Source organism: Molossus molossus, unplaced genomic scaffold, assembly GCF_014108415.1.
Source record: "Molossus molossus isolate mMolMol1 unplaced genomic scaffold, mMolMol1.p scaffold_m16_p_19, whole genome shotgun sequence".
Taxonomy (NCBI): Eukaryota; Metazoa; Chordata; class Mammalia; order Chiroptera; family Molossidae; genus Molossus; species Molossus molossus.
In genome coordinates this window covers 39,319,157-39,337,621 of record NW_023425354.1, presented here as the reverse complement: position 1 = coordinate 39,337,621, position 18,465 = coordinate 39,319,157, and the positions used below count along the sequence as shown (strand labels likewise).

The 18,465-nt window shown below is 42.0% G+C and overlaps 1 protein-coding gene and 1 non-coding gene across 7 annotated transcripts in view; one reads left to right on the top strand and one right to left on the bottom strand.

Moving 5' to 3' along the window:
* Window positions 1-18,465, top strand: part of FAM222B (family with sequence similarity 222 member B) — a 79,072-nt gene that overhangs the window by 50,401 nt on the left and 10,206 nt on the right. For 2 of the 6 annotated variants that reach the window (XM_036269844.1, XM_036269847.1), the window contains exon 2: window positions 15,695-15,816. In XM_036269844.1, the coding sequence (XP_036125737.1) occupies window positions 15,735-15,816 (82 nt within the window). In that variant the 5' untranslated portion in view covers window positions 15,695-15,734. Of the gene's footprint in view, window positions 1-7,185; window positions 7,211-7,352; window positions 7,370-14,064; window positions 14,324-15,694; window positions 15,817-15,922; window positions 16,007-18,465 lie in introns of those variants that run through there. The other 4 variants (XM_036269843.1, XM_036269846.1, XM_036269845.1 and 1 more) reach the window with 4 other exon arrangements.
* Window positions 5,186-5,292, bottom strand: LOC118635088. Its single transcript, XR_004960435.1, has one exon. It is a non-coding gene; the product is annotated as a U6 spliceosomal RNA (small nuclear RNA).

Here is an 18,465-nt window from a genome sequence, read left to right as displayed (position 1 = left end):
GTGCCCTGACCAGGAATGAGCCTGCAACCTTGGCATATCAGGATGACACTCTAACCAACTGAGCTACCCTGCCAGGGCCACTTCATGATTTTTTTAAATTCCTTTTTTTAAAAAGGCTTGTCACACCCTGAAGATTACAAAATACTTATCTAATTGAACAAGCCACAAGTCTAGGAGTTAAGACAGAAAATCTAATATGAGGTCCATTATTCCAGCTGTAGGTTGTTGAACAAGTTACTTAATTTTTTTTTTGTGGTATTTTAAATTTTTTACTTATTAATTAATTTTTGCTACAGATGTTTCTTCTCCCCCGCCCCCAAACACCCTCTTCCCTATCCCACAAGCATTGTTGTCTATGTCCATTGGTTACGTATACATGCATATACGTTCTTTGGTATATCTCATCATTCTCTCTCTGTTCCCCTCCACCCCCCTCCTCTGAAGTTTGTCCGTCTGGACCGTACTCCTTTCTATGTCTCTGGGTCTGTTTTGTTCATCTGTTTTTTTTGTTCATTATATTCCACAAATTAGTGAGATCATGTGGTATTTGTCTTTCTCTTATTGGCTTATTTTGTTAGCATAATACTCTCCAGGTCCCTCCGTGTCATCTCAAAGGATAAGAGATCTTTCTTTCTTACAGCTGCATAGTGTTCCATTGTGTATATATGTACCACAACTTTTTTATCTACTCATCTATTGATGGACACTTGGGCTGTTTCCAGATCTTAGCGATTGTAAATAGTGCTGCTATGAACACAGGAGTACATATATTCTTTCTGATTGGTGTTTCAGGCTTCTTAGGATATATTCCTAGAACTGGGATCACTGAGTCAAAATATTTTTTTCCTTTTTTTTTTTTTAAAGAAATGCCTGAAAAGAGTCTAAGATACAAATCCATCCTCTATATATATACACACACACACACACACACATATTAAAAAATTCTTTCTTTATTGATTTTAGAGAGAGAGGAAGGGAGAAGGAGAGATAGAAACATTGATGAGAGAGAACATCGATTGGCCACCTCCTGCATGCCCCTCACTGGGGAATGGGCCCACAACCTGGGCATTTGCCCTGACCAGGAATCAAATTGACAACCTCTTGATGCATGGGTCAGTGTTCAACCACTGAGCCACACCCATCAGGCAGTTAAAAAAAATTTTTTTTAATCCTCACCCTAGGATATTTTTCCATTTATCATCAGATACAGTGGGAGGGAGAGAGAGAGAAACAGCAATGTGAGAGAGACACATCAGCTGGTTTCCTCCCACACAACCCAACCAGGGCCAGGATGAACTGTAACTGAGGTACATGTCCTTGACTGGAATCGAACCCGCGACTCATTGGTCTGCAGGTCAGTGCTCCCAAACCGGCCAGGGCTAGCTATTTTTTTTTTTTTTTTTTTCTTTATTAATGTGAAAGAGGAAGGGAGAGGGAGAGAGAGACAGAAATATCAGTGAGAGAGAACATCAATTGGCCTCTTTCTGCATGCCTCCTATTGGGATTCAGGCCTACAACCTCGGCATGTACCCTGACCAGGAATTGAACTGGCGACCTCTTGGTGCATGGGTCGATGCTCAAGCACTGAGCCACACCGGCTGGGCAAGTTACTTAATCTTTTTAAGCCTAGATTTATTTCCTAGTCTATAGAAAGGGAATGATACTTGTTTTATCTAGATTAAAAGAGTGTCTTAAATTTCAAATGAAACAATATAAGTAAACATGTTTCAGAGTATAAAGAACTATAAAATATAAGGTAGTGGTTTGGTTCTGTTGGCAAAAAAAAAAAGACTTAGATTTTGATAGATTAGGAAAGTGATAGCTAATAATGTTTGCTACATGTCTAGTGTCAGTATCCTAAGCACTTGAATATATTAATATTAAACCCACAATTCCAGGAAGTAGGTACATTTTAAAGATGAAGTTAAGTGTCTTTCCCAAGGTCACAGCTAGCTAAGCAGCAGAGCTGGGATTCAAAGCCAAAGTCTTGTCTTGACCACTTTGATTTAGTGCCTCTAGTTAATCCAGGTTTCTTAAGGTGATATGAGATGCAGTTGACATTTGTCTTTACAGGCATACCTTGGATTCAGTTCCAGACCACAGCAATAAAGCAAGTATCACAAAAACGTGCACTGCATGAATATTTTTTGTTCCCCAATGCATATAAAAGTTATGTTTACATTACAGTGTAGACTGTTAAGTGTGCAGTAGCAGTATGTCTGAAAAAACAATGTACATACCTTAATTTAAAAATACTTTAGCCCTGGCCGGTTTGGCTCAGCAGTTAGAGCATCGACCTGCCGTCCAGAGAGACCCAGGTTCGGTTCCTGCTAAGGGCACGTACCTCGGTTGCAGTTTGTCCCCAGCCCCGGTTGGGGTTGTGCGGGAGGCAGCCACTCGATGTGTTCCTTTCACGTCAATGTTTCTCTCTCTGTCTCTCTCTTCCTCTCTCTCCCTCCCACTCTTTCTGAGCAAAAATGGAAAAATGTCCTCATGTCCTCGGGTGAGGATGGAGAAAGGAAGGAAGGAAGGAAAGGAAGGAAGAAAGAAAGAAAAATACTTTAGCCCTGGCTGGTTTGGCTTGGTGGTTAGAGCATCAGCCTGTCATGGGTTTGATTCCTGGTCAAGGGCACACACCTGGGTTGCAAGTTCAATCCTGGCCTGGTCGTGGTCATGCGAGAGGCAACCAGTCAGTGAGTCTCTCACATCAGTGTTTTTTTCTCTCTCTCTCTCTCTTTCTCTCCCTCTCCCTCCTACTCACTCTCTCTAAAAACCAATGGAAAAAATATCCTTGGATGAGGATTAACAACAATAAAAAATTAATAAAAATACTTTATTGCTAAAAACTGCCAGCCATTATCTAAGCTGGTTGGAACAATGGCACCAATAGACTTGGTCAGTGCAGGATTGCCACAAACCCTCATTTACAAAAGAATAATAATGTGTTTTTATTGATTTTAGAGAAAAGAATGGTGAGGAAGAGAAACATGTATGAGAGAAGCATTGATAGACTGCCTCCTGCACACCCCCTCCTGGGGGATCGAGCCTGCAACCCAGGCATGTGCCCTGACCAGAATCTAACCTCAACCTATGGGTGCACAGGATAATGAACAACTGAGCCACACAGGCCAGGGCCAAACCTTCAATTTTTTAAAAGGGGGGGCGGGGCGGGAGCAATATCTATGAGCCATAGTAAAGCAAAATGCAATAGTATGAGGTGTGCTTGTATGTGAATTTTCCCTTTTTGAAAACTCCTTATGATTTGCCCTTGCCACCCCATTTTTTCCTAGGTTACTTCTTTGGCTCTGTTGGTTTTATGTACAAGAAATGAAAGCTAATTAAAATATCATTCTAGACTAGATAGAGTAGTCAGCCTCCCCTCCCTTATCCAAGGTTTCACTTCTCACTGTTTCACTTACCCATGGTCAACAGAGGTCTGAAATATTACATGGGAAATTTTAGAAATAAACAATTCACCTTTTAAATTTCACATCGTTCTGGATAGATCTCACGCCATCCCCTTTGTGCCACCCAGGATGTGAATCATTGTCATTCACTACCGGCCCATTAGTTACTTAGTAGTAGTTGTCTCAATTATCAGATTTTTTTTTTATGCTTACCCGGGGACATTTTTTCATTTTTGTTCATATGTAATATGATAGAGTGGGAGGGAGGTGGGGGAGAGAGAGAGACAGACAGACAGACAGACACACACACATCGATGTGAAAGGGAGACATGGAGTGGCTGCCTCCCACAGGGCCCAACCAGGGCCAGGGACAAACTGCAACCGAGGCATGTGCCCTTAACGGGAACCGAACCTGGGTCTCTCTCTGGACTGCAGTCCAATGCTCTAACCGTTGAGCCAAACCGGCCAAGGCATCAGTTATCAGATATTTTGAGAGAGACCACATTCACATAACTTTATTTATTTATTTTTATCCATACCCGAGGACATTCTTCCATTTTTTGTTCAGACAGAGCGAGAGAGAGAGAGAGAGAGAGAGAAACATCGACGTGAAAGGGACACATCGAGTGGCTGCCACCCGCACGACCAATCAGGGCCGGGGACAAACTGCAACCGAGGTACATGTCCTTAGCGGGAACCGAACCCGGGCCTCTCTGGACCGCAGTCCAACGCTCTAACCGCTGAGCCAAACCGGCCAGGGCAACTTTATAACAATGTACTGTTACAGTTGCTCTATTTTATTAGTAGTTATTGTTGTTAATGTCTTACTTGTTTAATTTACAAATTAAACTTTATCATAAATATGCACCTGTAGGAAGAAACATAGCATACATAAAGTTTTGTACTATCTACAGTTTTAAGTATCCAAATGGGGGTCTTGGAATATATCCCCCCCACAGAATAGTGGGGAGACAGCTGTAATCCAGGAATGATAATTTATCCCCACATAATGCTGCAGTGTATTTGATGATAAAATACAAATGATATAATAGTTTTTATGTATATATATAATACATTTTACAAAATTATTATACCATATTTACATATGGTATGTACTCAGAATTTGTTATAAGCATTTTTTGTCTTTAGATATTCTTTAACAATATTTCTAAATTAGGAATCTAATGCTAATTTTATTAGATGGATATCTTATTTATATACTTGTATCCTTGCTTTTTGGACATTTAGATTTTTTATTTTATTTATTTATTTATTTTTATCCTCACCCGAGGACATTTTTCCATATTTTGTTCAGACAGAGCGGGAGGGAGAGAGAGGAAGAGAGAGAGAGAGAAATAGCGACATGAAAGGGACACATCAAGTGGCTGCCTCCCCACGACCCAACCAGGGCCAGGGACAAACTGCAACCGAGGTACGTGCCCTTAGCGGGAACTGAACCCGGGTCTCTCTGGACCGCAGGCCGACACTCTAACTGCTGAGCCAAACCGGTCAGGGCGTAGATTTTTTATTTTTTTATAGATTTTTTTATTTTTGTTGTTTTGCTTTTTTCTATATTGATTTTACAGAGAGAGGAAAGGAGAGAGAGATAGAAACATCGATGAGAGAGGTCATCAATTGGCTGCCTCCTACATGACCCCCACTGGGGATTGGGCCCACAACCTGAACATGCGCCCTGACAGTGAATCAAACTGGTGACCTCTTGGTGCATGGGTCAAAGCTCAACCACTGAGCCACACTGGCCAAGCTTGTTTTGTCTTTTAAATATGGAACGCTTCACAAATTTGACTGTCATCCTTGTGCAGGAGCCATGCTAATCTTATCTGTATCATTTTAATTTTTGTATATGTGCTGCCAAAGGGAGCACCATTTAGATTGCTTTTAGTTTTTACACAATTATGAACAACATTGTAGTGAAGGGAGTTATATATAAATCTGTTTATGTCTCTAATTATTTCCTTAAATTTGATTTTAGAATAGTAATTACTATATCAGAGTATGAATATTTTTAGTTTTTTTTTAATCCTCATCCGAGGACATTTTTGCATTTATCTTCAGATAGAGCGGGTGGAAGAGAGGGAGGAAGAAAAAGAAACATCCATGTGAGAGAGACACATTGACTGGCTGCCACCCACATGACCCCAATTGGGCCGGGGACTAACTATAACCAAGGTACGTGTTCCTAGCAGGAACCGAACCCAAGACTCTCCAATCCTCAGGCTGATGCTCCAACCGCTGAGCCAGACCAGCCAGGGCAGAGTATGAATATTTTTAAAACTGTCATACTTATTTCTAGAAAGAATGTGTCAATTTAACATTTCACTTTAGTGACTCATCACTGTATCCTTAACTCAGTGTATTAGATTTCTCCCCCAAAATATGTTTGACAGTTTTTAAGCAAAATATAAAATATCATTACACTTAACTTACATTCTTAAAATTATTAGATAGTTGCAGCATTTCTTTATATATTTAGTGTTTGCTTATATTTTTGATATGGGAGGAGTGCCTTCACTTTTCTCAAATGTATGCAAATGTTGCTGTGGATGTTATCTCTTTCACTACTTCCATTTATAACTTCAACACCTGTTCAAAATTTCATTTAAGCCGTTCTCTGCAATTTTGATAAACTACCCTCTTACACAGTTTAAATCAGTGTTACTCATTACATAGAAAAAAATGTCTCTTGAAATTTCTAAACTCAGCGGTCAACTTTCACGAGGCACTTTAAGACCCACAAAAGGAAAACACCTCTGCACCAGTGTGAGGAAATGCAAGCACACACAGACCCAAATGCTTTCATCTAGAGTTGTTTCAGAATAACACTTTGTTGTTGTATATTCAGAATGGTGCAAACTTTCTAAGTGGCCTTAACTCGCTTAAACCTTTTTCACCCTTCAAAGTTGAAAGTCAGATCTAGACTGGGATAGAGGACCTACTCTCTGGTGAGATGATTCTGAGGCAAGGGAGTCACTAGAGAGATCTGACTCTGTTGTACCTCATGTAGTTGAGGGGAGGAGAAAGGGTATGAATAAACAACTTGTTTAGCTGTTTCCTAAACACATGCTTGCCTTTTTTTTTTTTTTTTCTTGATGATTTGGGTTTAAAATTATACCAATTTTTTTTACAGCATTCTAAATTCTTAAAATTAATTTTCCATGTTGTGACTATGACCTGTAAGATTATAGAAGCTATACTGGGGAACTGCCTTTTCCATTTTTTTTTAATTTTTTTTTTTATCCTCACCCGAGGATATTTTTCCATTTTTTGTACAGATAGAGTGGGAGGAAGGGAGAGGAAGGGAGAGAGAGAGAGAAACATCGACGTGAAGGGACACATCGAGTGGCTGCCACCCGCACGACCAACCAGGGCCGGGGACAAACTGCAACCGAAGTACGTGCCCTTAGCGGGAACCGAACCCGGGTCTCTCCGGACCGCAGGCAGTCGCTCTTACCGCTGAGCCAAACTGGCCAGGGCTGCCTTTTCCATTTTTATCGGAAAGAATACCTGTCTGTGGTCTGACTTGTTAAAGGACCAATGTTGATATAATTATTACAGATTTTCTTTTGTAAGAATAGTTTGGCACTGTCGTCTCAGTTTCCCGACCTGAGTGTGAGATCAGTACTTCTCTATCACCTGGCAGCTTTTCATGGACTGGGACTCAGGATTTTGAAGGTTAAAAATAGCCACATAATTGTAGCATATTTTAAAATTATATTTAATCTGAATAATAATAATTTGAAACTTTCTGTTTTAATAGAAGGTTCTACAGGAAATTATAAAAGGTAAAAATCCAATGTTTGTGTCTTATCTCAAGGAAGCGGTTTCTTCCGGTTTTTTGTTGTCCTCATTGTCTTGCAGGGCACAGTCCCAGGTACTTGTGAGTAAAATTCTACCCAGTCTGACAACTCTGCTTGCAATTATGAATGTGGTCAAACACAGAGGTCAGTGTACGTTGATTCAGCCTAAGTTAAAGTGATCCAGCCTTGATAGGGCTTTGGAAACTCAAGCCTATTACATACCATAATGAAAAACTGCAAGTTTTGATTTAGTTGCCTGCAACTAACACAGCCTACATTTTCAAATTTTTAGAAACATTGATTTCTACTTCAAGGGGATTAAATTACAGAAGCCAAATGATACTTTTCAATACAGTGCAAAAGTAGTACCTGGGCTTTTTTTTTTTTTTTAATCCTCTCACTCCCAGAGTGAAGGTACCTGTGCATGCACATACAGAGACACTTCTTGGCACTTGTATTATTCATGTGTTTCAAGAACATAAGTTCCAAAGTATGGGATTAAAGTATATACTGTGCTTCAGAAATGTGATCCAGTAATATTTATTGAACGTCTATTATGGGCCCTGGCTGGATAGTTCAGTTGATTAGAGCATCATTCTGATATGCCAAGGTTGTGGGTTTGATCCCCTGGTCAGGACACATATAAGAATCAACTAATGAATGCATAGATAAATGAAACAATAAATCATTGTCTCTCTCTCTCTCTCTCTCTTTCAAATCAATTTTTTTTAAAAGGTAAAACCATCTATTATGTGAATAATCTTGTTCCTGACCCAGTAACTTGGATGGATAAATAAATAAAAGACAGGCTCTAGTCTTAGGACTAGACACACTTGAATTGAAAAGTTAGAATGTTCAGGGAGAATATTTTCCTGTACCTGGATAATAAATTCAAGAGAAAGCACTAAGTCCTAGATGAGTTAATTAATAAGGGGATCCAGGAAAGAGCATCCTTGTTAAAGCACTGGCAGAGAAAATGCCTTGAAGGACGTGGTAGGGGTGGGAAACAAGATAGGAAGAGGACCTGTTGTGATGGGCTCTAAAGGGTAGTTAGTTTGGGCTAGGGCTTTCAACAAAGTAACCCCAGAATGAACCTTTCTGTCTGTCTGTCTGTCTGTCTGTCTGTCTCTCTCCCTCTCTCTCTCTCTATCTCTCTCTCCCCCAGCCTAAAGTTGTGAGGACACAATTGCAAGTGACTTTTAGGTCCACTATTGGGTTAAAGACAGAGAAGAAAGATGCCTTTGAGCAGTGTCTGAACTTTATTCAGGTTGGGTGAATAGTGAAAAGAACACTTTAGTTGGAAATTCAGTTACGTGGACTGACAAAATTACTCGTTGAATAGATTACTTCATCATAACAGAACATAAAGATGACTGATTTTTCAGAGTCTGATTTGATAAACGTAATTTTTGCCATCTTTGGTCCTGTTTATTTTCCCCAGAGCAGTATTTTGGTGTTTCTCTTAGGTTTAACCTAATTTCTGGCACCCCAGAAGTTAAGGGGGGGAGGGGTGGAATATAACTTTTCCTCCCATTATAAAAAAGTAGTCTTTTTAGTAAGAAGACTTAATCAGGCATGGTGATGACTCTTAATACAATTTCTCATTGTTAATTAGATTCTCTCAAGAGGCATGTACTCATGGTGGATATATTTTATTAAGTGGAGTCAAATAACAAGGGGCATAACATTTTCTTTTCTTTACCTGGGATCTGAGAGATGGCACTATTCTCAGTTTTACTTTTTTTGTTTGTTAATCCTTACCTGAGGATATTTTTCCATTCATTTTTAGATAGAGTGGGGGAGAGAGAGAGAGACAGAAACATTGATGTGAGAGAGACACATCAGTTGGCTGTCTTATGCATGACCCAACCAGGGCTGGTTATCGAACTTACAATCCAGGTACTTGTCCTTACTGGGAATCGAACCCAAGATCCCTCAGTCTGTGGATCCATGGGCTGATGTTCTAACTGCTGAGCAAAACTGTCCAGGGCCTCAGTTTTACATTTTAATGTTTTTGTTGATTTTATTAGAGAGAGGGAGAGATAGACACATCTATATGAGAGAGAAACACCAATCGGCTGCCTCCTGCACAACCCCTACTCGGGACCCAGCCCACAATCTGGTCATGTGCCTTGAATGGGAATTGAACCAGGACCTCTGAGTCCATGGGACAACACTTAATCCACTGAGCCACACTGGCTGGGTTCAGTTTCATTTTTTTTTTTTTATCCTCACTCGAGGACACTTTTCCATTTTTTGTCCAGATAGAGTGGGAGGGAAAGAGAAACATCGACATGAAAGGGACACATCGAGTGGCCGCCACCCGCACAACTAACCAGGGCTGGGGACAAACTGCAACAAAGGCACGCGCCCTTAGCGGGAACCAAACCCTGGTCGCTCTAACCGCTGAACCAGACCGGCCAGGGCCAGTTTCAGTTTTAATTAAAGTTCATAAATGGCAGGTTTTAATTTTTTTAAATTAATTAATTTGAGAGAGAGAAACATCGATTTGTTGTTCAACTTATTTATGCATTCATTGGTTAGTTCTTTCTTTCCTCAAGATTTTTTTATTGATACTTTTAGAGAGAGAGGAAGGGAGAAGGAGAGAGAGAGAAAACATCGATGTAGAAAGAAACCTTGATCATTTGCTTTCACATTTGCTCCCTGGCTGGGGATGGAACCCGCAACCCATGCATGTGCCCTGACCAGGAATTGAACTTGGAACCTTTCGGTGTACAGGATAATAATGCCCAACCAACTGATCTACCCATCCAGGGCAGCAGATTTAAAATTTTAAACCACAGCCCTGACCGGTTTGGCTCAGCGGTTAGAGCGTGGGCCTGTGGTCCAGAGAGACCCGGGTTCGGTTCCCGCTAAGGGCACGTGCTTCGGTTGCAGTTTGTCCCCGGCCCTGGTTGGTCGTGCGGGTGGCAGCCACTCGATGTGTCCCTTCACATCGATGTTTCTCTCTCTCTCTCCCTTCCTCTCTCTCCCTCCCACTCTATCTGTACAAAAAATGGAAAAAATATCCTCGGGTGAGGATAAAAAAAAATAAAAAATAAAAAATAAAATAAAATTTTAAACCACAGCACGAATCAGAAATTGGGCTAGTCAAGCCTTTTGGGAGGGGGTGTTTTTTCTTTTTGAAGGTGGGGGTTGGAAAGCAGGAGAGAGAATTGGCCAAAAATAAAAATGTACTAACGGCACTAGATTGTGGATGGTGAGACTGTGCTGGAAAGTGATGGCTCCCCCAAGTAAAAATTCCTTTGCCAGCACTTTATTTTTTTTCACCCACTTTTTGCAACATAGAAACATGAAGAGGAGTCTTCCTCTTCCTCCTTTCCCTCCCCTTAAGTGGTCTTGAGAAGGGACAAGCAGCACAAATACAACTGCGGTGTTCTTAACTGCACAGACTTACCACAAGGTAGAGATGGTATTATCAGATGCCACCCAGGAAAAGGGAGTGTTACATCACAACTCGACTAAAATCTCCGTCAATCTTCTCAAACGGGGAGAGGCACAGATGAAAGTACTTTTGAGTTTTCACAGTAAGGAGAAGGGTTTTGTCCGTTAATTAGAGGTAGTCTGGGAAATGCTAACACTTGAGTGAATGTCCCAGAAGAGTTTGAAGACCTTAGTTCTGAGCTCACTGTGATAATGGTAGTCCCCTGCTTAGGGAGCAGCTAGTGTTAGGAATATTGGTTGAGAGATCACAGAAAGACTCTGCCAAGGAGATCATTTTTCTTTTTCTGTGATGTTTGCAGTTCAAGGCTTGATCTCCAGGTTATTACTTGATTCTGTTCAGAAGCCAGGACTTGAATTTTGAGGACCTTTCAGAAGTTAGTGCTAGTGTTGATTTCTGGGTCTAATTGTGCTTCTGGAAATATCAGCTATAAAATTACTGGAATTGATGTTTAAGAAAAGCCAGATGGCCCTGGCCGGTTTGGTTCAGCGGTTAGAGCTCGCGGACCAGAGAGTTCTGGTTTCGGTTCCCGCTAAGGGCATATACCTCGGTTACAGTTTGTCCCCGGCCCTGGTTGGGGTCGTGTGGGTGGCAGCCAGTCAATGTGTCTCTCTCACATCGATGTTTTTCTCTCTTTTCCCCTCTCTCTCCTACTCTGTCTGAAGATAAATGAAAAATAAAAAATGTCCTCCGGTGAGGATTTTTAAAAAAGAAAAACCAGATGGCCCGGTCAGTGTGCCTCGCTGGTTGAGAGTCGACCCATGAACCAAAAGATCACTGGTTCGGCCCTGGTCAGGGCACGTGCCCAGGTTGTGGGCCTAATCCCAAGTGTGGGGGGCATGCAGGAGGTGTCCAATTGATGTTCTCTCTAATTGATGTTTCTATCTCTCTCTTTCCCTGTCCCTTCCTCTCTAAAAATTAATGAAGAAAAAAAAGTAAGCCCTGGCCGGTTTGGCTCAGCGGTTAGAGTGTCAGCCTGCGGTCCAGCGAGACCCAGGTTCGATTCCCGCTAAGGGCGTGTACTTCGGTTGCAGTTTGTCCCCAGCCCTGGTTGGGTCGTGCAGGTGGCAGCCACTCGATGTATCCCTTTCACGTCAATGTTTCTCTCTCTCCCTCCTACTCTATCTGAACAAAAATTGGAAAAATGTCCTCGGGTGAGGATAAAAAAAAAAGAAAAGCCAGGTAGCTATCAAAATATGTGGGTGGTTTGAAGTTTTTAAATAAAAGGCCTGTGCTCAGCCGCTAGGCCTCTGGAGGAATGCTTTATACTGTATATCCCTGCTTTCTGGAATGGGTTGTGGAAGGAAATTGCTTCCTTTCTGGTATATAGGTAGGTCCCTGAACTCTCAAAGGGTCACAGATTAGGAGTTGTACTATAGCAGGCTAGGTGATGCCAGTGAAAGCTCAGGGGTATTCTAGACTTGCTTGGTGGTTCTTGTTGGGGACATAATCATGGGGGGCTCCACGTTCTGGTATCTGTCTTACTCCTTCACTCCCTCCTGCCCAAACTAAAAATTGACTTTCTGAAATCTTTACAGTATTCATCTCTTATTTTTGTTTCTTTGTTCACTTTCGGTAAATCTTTTTTTTTTTTTTTTTTTTAATTTTTCTTTATTGATTTTAGAGAGAAAGGAAGTTAGAGGGAGAGAGAGATAGAAACACCGATGAGAGAGAACATCAGTTGGCTGCCTCCTGCATGCCCCCCACTGGAGATCAGGCCCACAACCTGGGCATGTGTCCTGACCGGAAATTGAACCAGCAACCTCTTGCTGCATGGGCCAGTGCTCAACTACTGAGCCACACCGGCTGGACTCGGTAAATCTTTTAATGTTTCTTTGCTACTATTTAGCTGGTTTAATTCTTTTCTGTTCTATTGAAGTCCAGAGTTGTGGCTTGAGGGGCAATATGTTATGGTCAGTTCTTAGGATCCATACCCCCCATTCATCTCTTCGTGGTTGCAGACATCAAAATTTTTTTTTTTTTTAATCCTCACCCGAGGATATTTTTCCATTTTTTGTACAGATAGAGTGGGAGGGAGAGAGAAGAAGGGAGAGAGAGAGAGAAACATCGACGTGGAGGGACACATCGAGTGGCTGCCACCCACACGACCAACCAGGGCCGGGGACAAACTGCAACCGAAGTATGTGCCCTTAGCAGGAACCGAACCTGGGTCTCTCCAGACCGCAGGCCGACGCTCTAACCGCTGAGCCAAACCGGCCAGGGCAGACATCAAAATTTAATAGGTATAGGTACTCTCCCTCCAGGGATCATGCCATTCCCTTCCCACTTTCCTTCCCCTACAGGCACATATCTCCTAAACTCAAAGGGACCTCATGAGACTTGCAACCAAGGGAGCAATGGGTAGCAGCAGCTCATCCTAGGCTAAGCCCTGAACCTGCCTCCAAGGCCCCCTTTTCTCAGACTTCCCAGTGAGCCACGGCTTTTTCTTTGCCCGTCCTTGTTTTACTGCCTTGTGTGGGTTTTTGCTATGGTCAATAAATTCTCGTTTGCTTTTCTTTAAAAAAAAAAGATATATGAGATTATGGTGATCAAAGACTGAGTGCATATCTTCTTTGTACTTTCATCATCACAGCATCTTAGTTATCCAGACGAAGTACAAGGCCTGGAGGTGGGAGTATGCTCAGCTCCTTGAAGGGCTAGAAGTAGTCAGCAAGAGAGGCCAGGGGGTTATAAGATGAGGCCAGAGAGGTAGTAGTAACAGTATGGAAGGCTTTGTGGGCCATGTTAGGATTTTATATTTTGTTCTAAGTGAAATGGGAAGTCATTGGAGATTTTTGAGCTGATAAGATTTCCAGTTTAAAAAATTAATTTCTCTGGCTGCTGTATGGAGAATAGATAAGGTTATAGGGGCAAGGGGAAGGGGGACAGAGAGATCATTTAGAAGGCTATTGTAGTAGTCCAGGCTAGAGATGATGTGACAAATGAAATTATTACCTATCTGCAAGAAAGGTTGGGAGATCTAATTAAGAAAACATCACTTGTCCAGCCAGTGTGGCTCAGTGGTTGAGCATCTGCCCATGCACCAAGAGGTCGCCAGTTCGATTGCTGATCGGGACACATGTTCAGGTTATGGGCTGAATCTCCAGTAGAGGGCATGCAGGAAGCTGCCAGTCGATGTTCTCTCTCATTGATGTTTCTGTCTCTCTCACGTCCTCTCTCTCTAAAATCAATAAAGGAAAAATAAATAAAACATCACTAGAGCCCTTTATACAGCCCATTTCCCAATATTGGGCTCCAGTTAATTCCTTTCCTTTCCTTGGAGTTTGCCCTCAGCTATATTTGGACCATAGGGGACAGATTATTAAGTAGAGATCAGCATTCATAAGGGATGGGATTCTGAGCAATACCTCAGTCATTTGACCCCAACAGAAGACTTTTTATTCTTGAGGTACTACAGTTGGCACACTGTGTTCATTCTGTTATCCTACCCACCCAGAGACCTAAAAAGACTGAATCTGTGCCAGAACTCTTGGGCGGCTCTATTCTCATTGAGGCATTCAATCTTCAGTTCTTTCTGCTGTTGCTATCTCAGGGACAGTTTGATACTTTTACAAAGTATCTTTTCAGCTACCTGGACTTGCAAGCTGGAGCTCTCTGATACTCATCATGACAAGGTAGTTTCACATACCTGAGAGGGCCCTCTAAGAGAAAGAAAGAGGTTTTGTGATCTTTAACATTTCATCTTTCCCCCCACTCTTTTGTTGTAATGTAAAGCCTTAATATGCTACCTTGATTTCTGGGTTTTGCAGTATGAGAAAGGAATTTTGTGTGATTTAGTATATTATACTTTGGGAAAAGCTAGGTCCTTGGTATACAGGGAATTTGTTTGGCATTGTTGACAAGGTTTCCTTCCCTACAAAAGGTAGGTAGGTAAACAGTACTGATGAAACCATGCCATCTCAGGATTGCCTGCCCAAAGAGGGCTTCTGGCAGCCTACTAGTTCCTTGATTTCGTCTGGGTGCAACTCAATTTCTGGGTGGGGGTGGGATCTAGAAGGTCTGATTGTGTGACAGGAAATAGGAAATGTGAATTCCCCAGAAACTTAAAACAATTTGCTGTAACAGTAGTTAATTGTGTCTCCTAGGATGTTTTGCTTGTTCTTCCTTTAAAAGTGAATTCAGGTTACTGGGCTGTCACAAGTGAAACTTGGGGTGCCTTTGCAACTCATACTGTACTGCTTCTGGAAATGCTTGACTGCCCCAGCCCCCAACCAGCCCTGTAAATAGACTAAGCCAAGCCCTATGAAAGCCAGCTCTCTTCAGGAACACTTCTATTTTCAGGGAGAAAATATTTTCCCTTCACCTCAGTTAGAATGTGCCCTCGTCTTTCTGCTCCTTTCTTAGCTGGGGCAGAGATGAGAGCCAGTGTGCCATTCATCTGGCAGCCCTGTGGGCCTTTCCAAAAAAGCCCATGATAGGGAGAGGCAACCTACAGGAAATGGAAATGCTAAATGAGTGCCTGCATCTAGAGCTTGTGAGCATAAAAGACCTTAAAAATGCACCTGTACTTTTTTTTTTTAATACGTTTTTATTGAATTTTTTAGAGAGGAAGGGAGCGAGAGAAACATTGATGGCTGCCTCCTGCATGCCCCATACTGGGGATCAATTCTGAAACCTGGGCATGTGCCCTGAGCTGGAATCGAACCTGGACTTCCCAGTCCATGGGATGATGCTCAGTCCACGGAGCTACATCAGCTGGGCTGTACCTGTATTTTTCATTTAATTGTGCAGATAGGTATTTTCTAGTTTTTATTTTTCCCACCCACTCATCTGTGCTGACTGAAATATCATTTTACCCTTAGTAAAAGTTCAGAGCAAATTGTTGCTACAGATAAAAACATAGATGTATTTTCAACCAACATGCTGCTAATTAAATTGCTTATCTATCTAAACTTGGGCCTGTGCTGCTCATATCAGATGTCCCTGGTATCTTCCTTGAGTAAGTTGCCTTGTGTTCCTTGACCTTGTTTTTTTGTTCATTACAGTGTGAGTGACTGCCCCATGTTGTGTTGATGCCGGTCTGCCATGCTAGCCTGTCTACCAGGGCCAGGTGACCTGTCCTTTCAGCTTCTTTCTCACACGCAGATGAACACTGGACTTCAGAAATGTAAGTAATCTGGATCCCAGGGAACGATGTGATCCTTTATTTTGTTCTTACATTTGGGCTGTTTCAGAGGGGTGTACATTGACCGTGGACTTTGATATCTTTTAAGATATTCTTCAGTACAAACAGAAGAAAATGGTTGCAAAAACTTGTCAGCAATGTGAGACACTTCTGATCAGAGAGCTCCTCTAAGGTACTAGAATTTCCTAGTGTATGGCATCTTAATTTTAATAGTTGCTGATAGCTCTCTGTTGAGCAACAAAGCTATACAGAGTTTTACAGGATATATATATATATATAAAGTTTCTTAATTTGAACCCCATGAGGAACTAAATGAAAACACACAGTTCAGATTACTTACTATATCTCTGAAAAAAACTATTTACACTGTGCTGTTGTTTTGAACTCTGAGCATTCTCTACCATGGAAACAGACAATTCCCTTTGGCTTTGCTGTCTGCCTTCTGAGCCAGTGGCTTCAGTTCACAGCTAATAAGGAAGCTTTTGCTTCCAGAGAGATAAAGAGCTAACTTTCTGTCTTTCTGAGTGTATTTCTGAGTGTATACTTCCCACAAGATTGAGCTTTTGAGAATTGGCTGTTAGAACCTTATTGTAAACTGCCTGGAATTGGGGCTTTATACTTCATACTTTTCCAGATTTCTACCTTCTATCCTTGCACTGCATGAATGTGCAAGGAAAAGATTCTGTCCCTGGCTCATTACCATCTATAGTATCTTCAAGTGTCAAAATGGCCCTAAATTTGAAATAGACTTTCCTTTCAGAGCAAAAAGAGGAAATCTAGGCTTTGAAGCATCTAGGCTTACCTTTTGAAGGTGCTTCAGCATCTTACCTGAATCCTTTATGACAGGATTTGGCAAACTATTTCTGTAAAGGGCAAGAAAGCAAATATGTTAGGCTTTGTGGACCAAGGTCTCTGTTGCATCTACTCAGATCTCCTATTGTAGGGCAAAGGCAGCCATAGACAGTATGTAAAAAATGCATGTGACTGTGTTTCAATAAAAGTTTTTTTTTTAATCCTCACCTGAAGATATTTTTCCATTGATTTTTCAGGTAGAGGAGGAGGAAGGGAGAAGAGAGAGAGAAACATTGATGTGAGAGACACATCGACTGATTGCCTCCCACATGAACTTGTGACTCTCTGGTCCATGGGCCAATGCTCTAACAGCTGAACAACCAGCCAGGGCCCAGCTGCTGTTTTTATTAAAAGTTTTATTGGTGCCCTGGCCAGTTTGGCTCAGAAGTTAGAGCGTTGGCCTGCGGTCCAGAGAGACTGGGGTTCGGTTCCTGGTAAGGGCACGTACCTCAGTTGCAGTTTGTCCCCGGCCCTGGTTGGGTCGTGCTGGTGGCAGCCACTCGATGTGTTCCTTTCATGTCGATGTTTCTCTCTCTTCCTCCCACTCTATCTGAACAAAAAATGGAAAAATAGCCTCGGGTGAGTATAAAAAAAAAGTTTTATTGGGCCCTGGCCAGTTTGTTTTAGCAATTAGAGCATCAGCCCACAGACCAAAGAGTGACGGGTTTGATTCCAGTCAAGGGCACGTACCTCAGTTCGATCCCCGGCCCTGGTTGGGGTCATATGAGAGAAAACCAGTCGATGTGTCTCTCTCACATAGATGTTTCTCTCTCTCTCCCTCTCTTCCACTCTATTTGAAGATAAATGGAAAAATATGCTCAGGTGAGAATTTTAAAAAAACAACAGTTGGACCCGGTTGGTGTGGCTCAGTGGTTGAGCATCAACCCATGCACCAAGAGGTTGCTCGTTTGATTCCCAGTTAGGGCACACACCCAGGCTGTGGGTCTGATCCCCAGTTGGGGGCATGCAAGAGGTAGCTAATCGATGTTCTCTCTCCTCGATGTTTCTCCCTTTCTCTCCCTCCCTCTCTAAAATCAATAAAAAGAAAAGTTATTTTAAAAATAACAGCAGCTGGGTTTTGGCCCACAGGCTGTAGTTTACCAACCCCTGCTCTATGAGATCATTTTCAGAAGTTAAAAATTATCTAGCCTCTGACTTTCTTTCTTTGAAAAAGAGTAACACTCAGAGCCTGGGTAGTTCTAGGATTTGACCAATGAATCCAGCTTGTGTAATGACAAAGCTGAATGTGATAGTCTTTCTTCTACAGATTCCTGGACACAATAGGCAAGCTCTGCTGTACTAGCTTTCACCCAGCCTCTCTTAATACGTGATGACTGGGTGATGAAGTTGTATTTGCTCCCTGGCCACCAAAATCTCTGCCAGCTGCATAATGACTGGTTCTGGGCTTCCAGGGGACACAACTGGAAAGGGAGTGTACTTGAAAGTATACAGTAAGATAACAAAGAGCAGCTCACTGTCTTCTAGATTCCTTAACTCACTCTGACAGCTTTATCTAGAGATGTGATGTCAAGGGATGAGCCATCTGGGAAGAAAGCAAATTGGCAGCTTTATCTTGGGTGCTGACTTCGCACCTCCACTTATTTTTCCTCAAAGCAGCTCCTAAGTAGCCTCTGCCAATCACTGTCCCCAATCTATATTTGAGAATTGAGATATCCTTCTTTCCTGGTTTCAAACTCACTTTGTCCATTTGAGGAACAGTGTATTTGAATTCCTTTGACTCTCTTGTTTCTGTCCTTAACTAAATTCACACCTTTACAG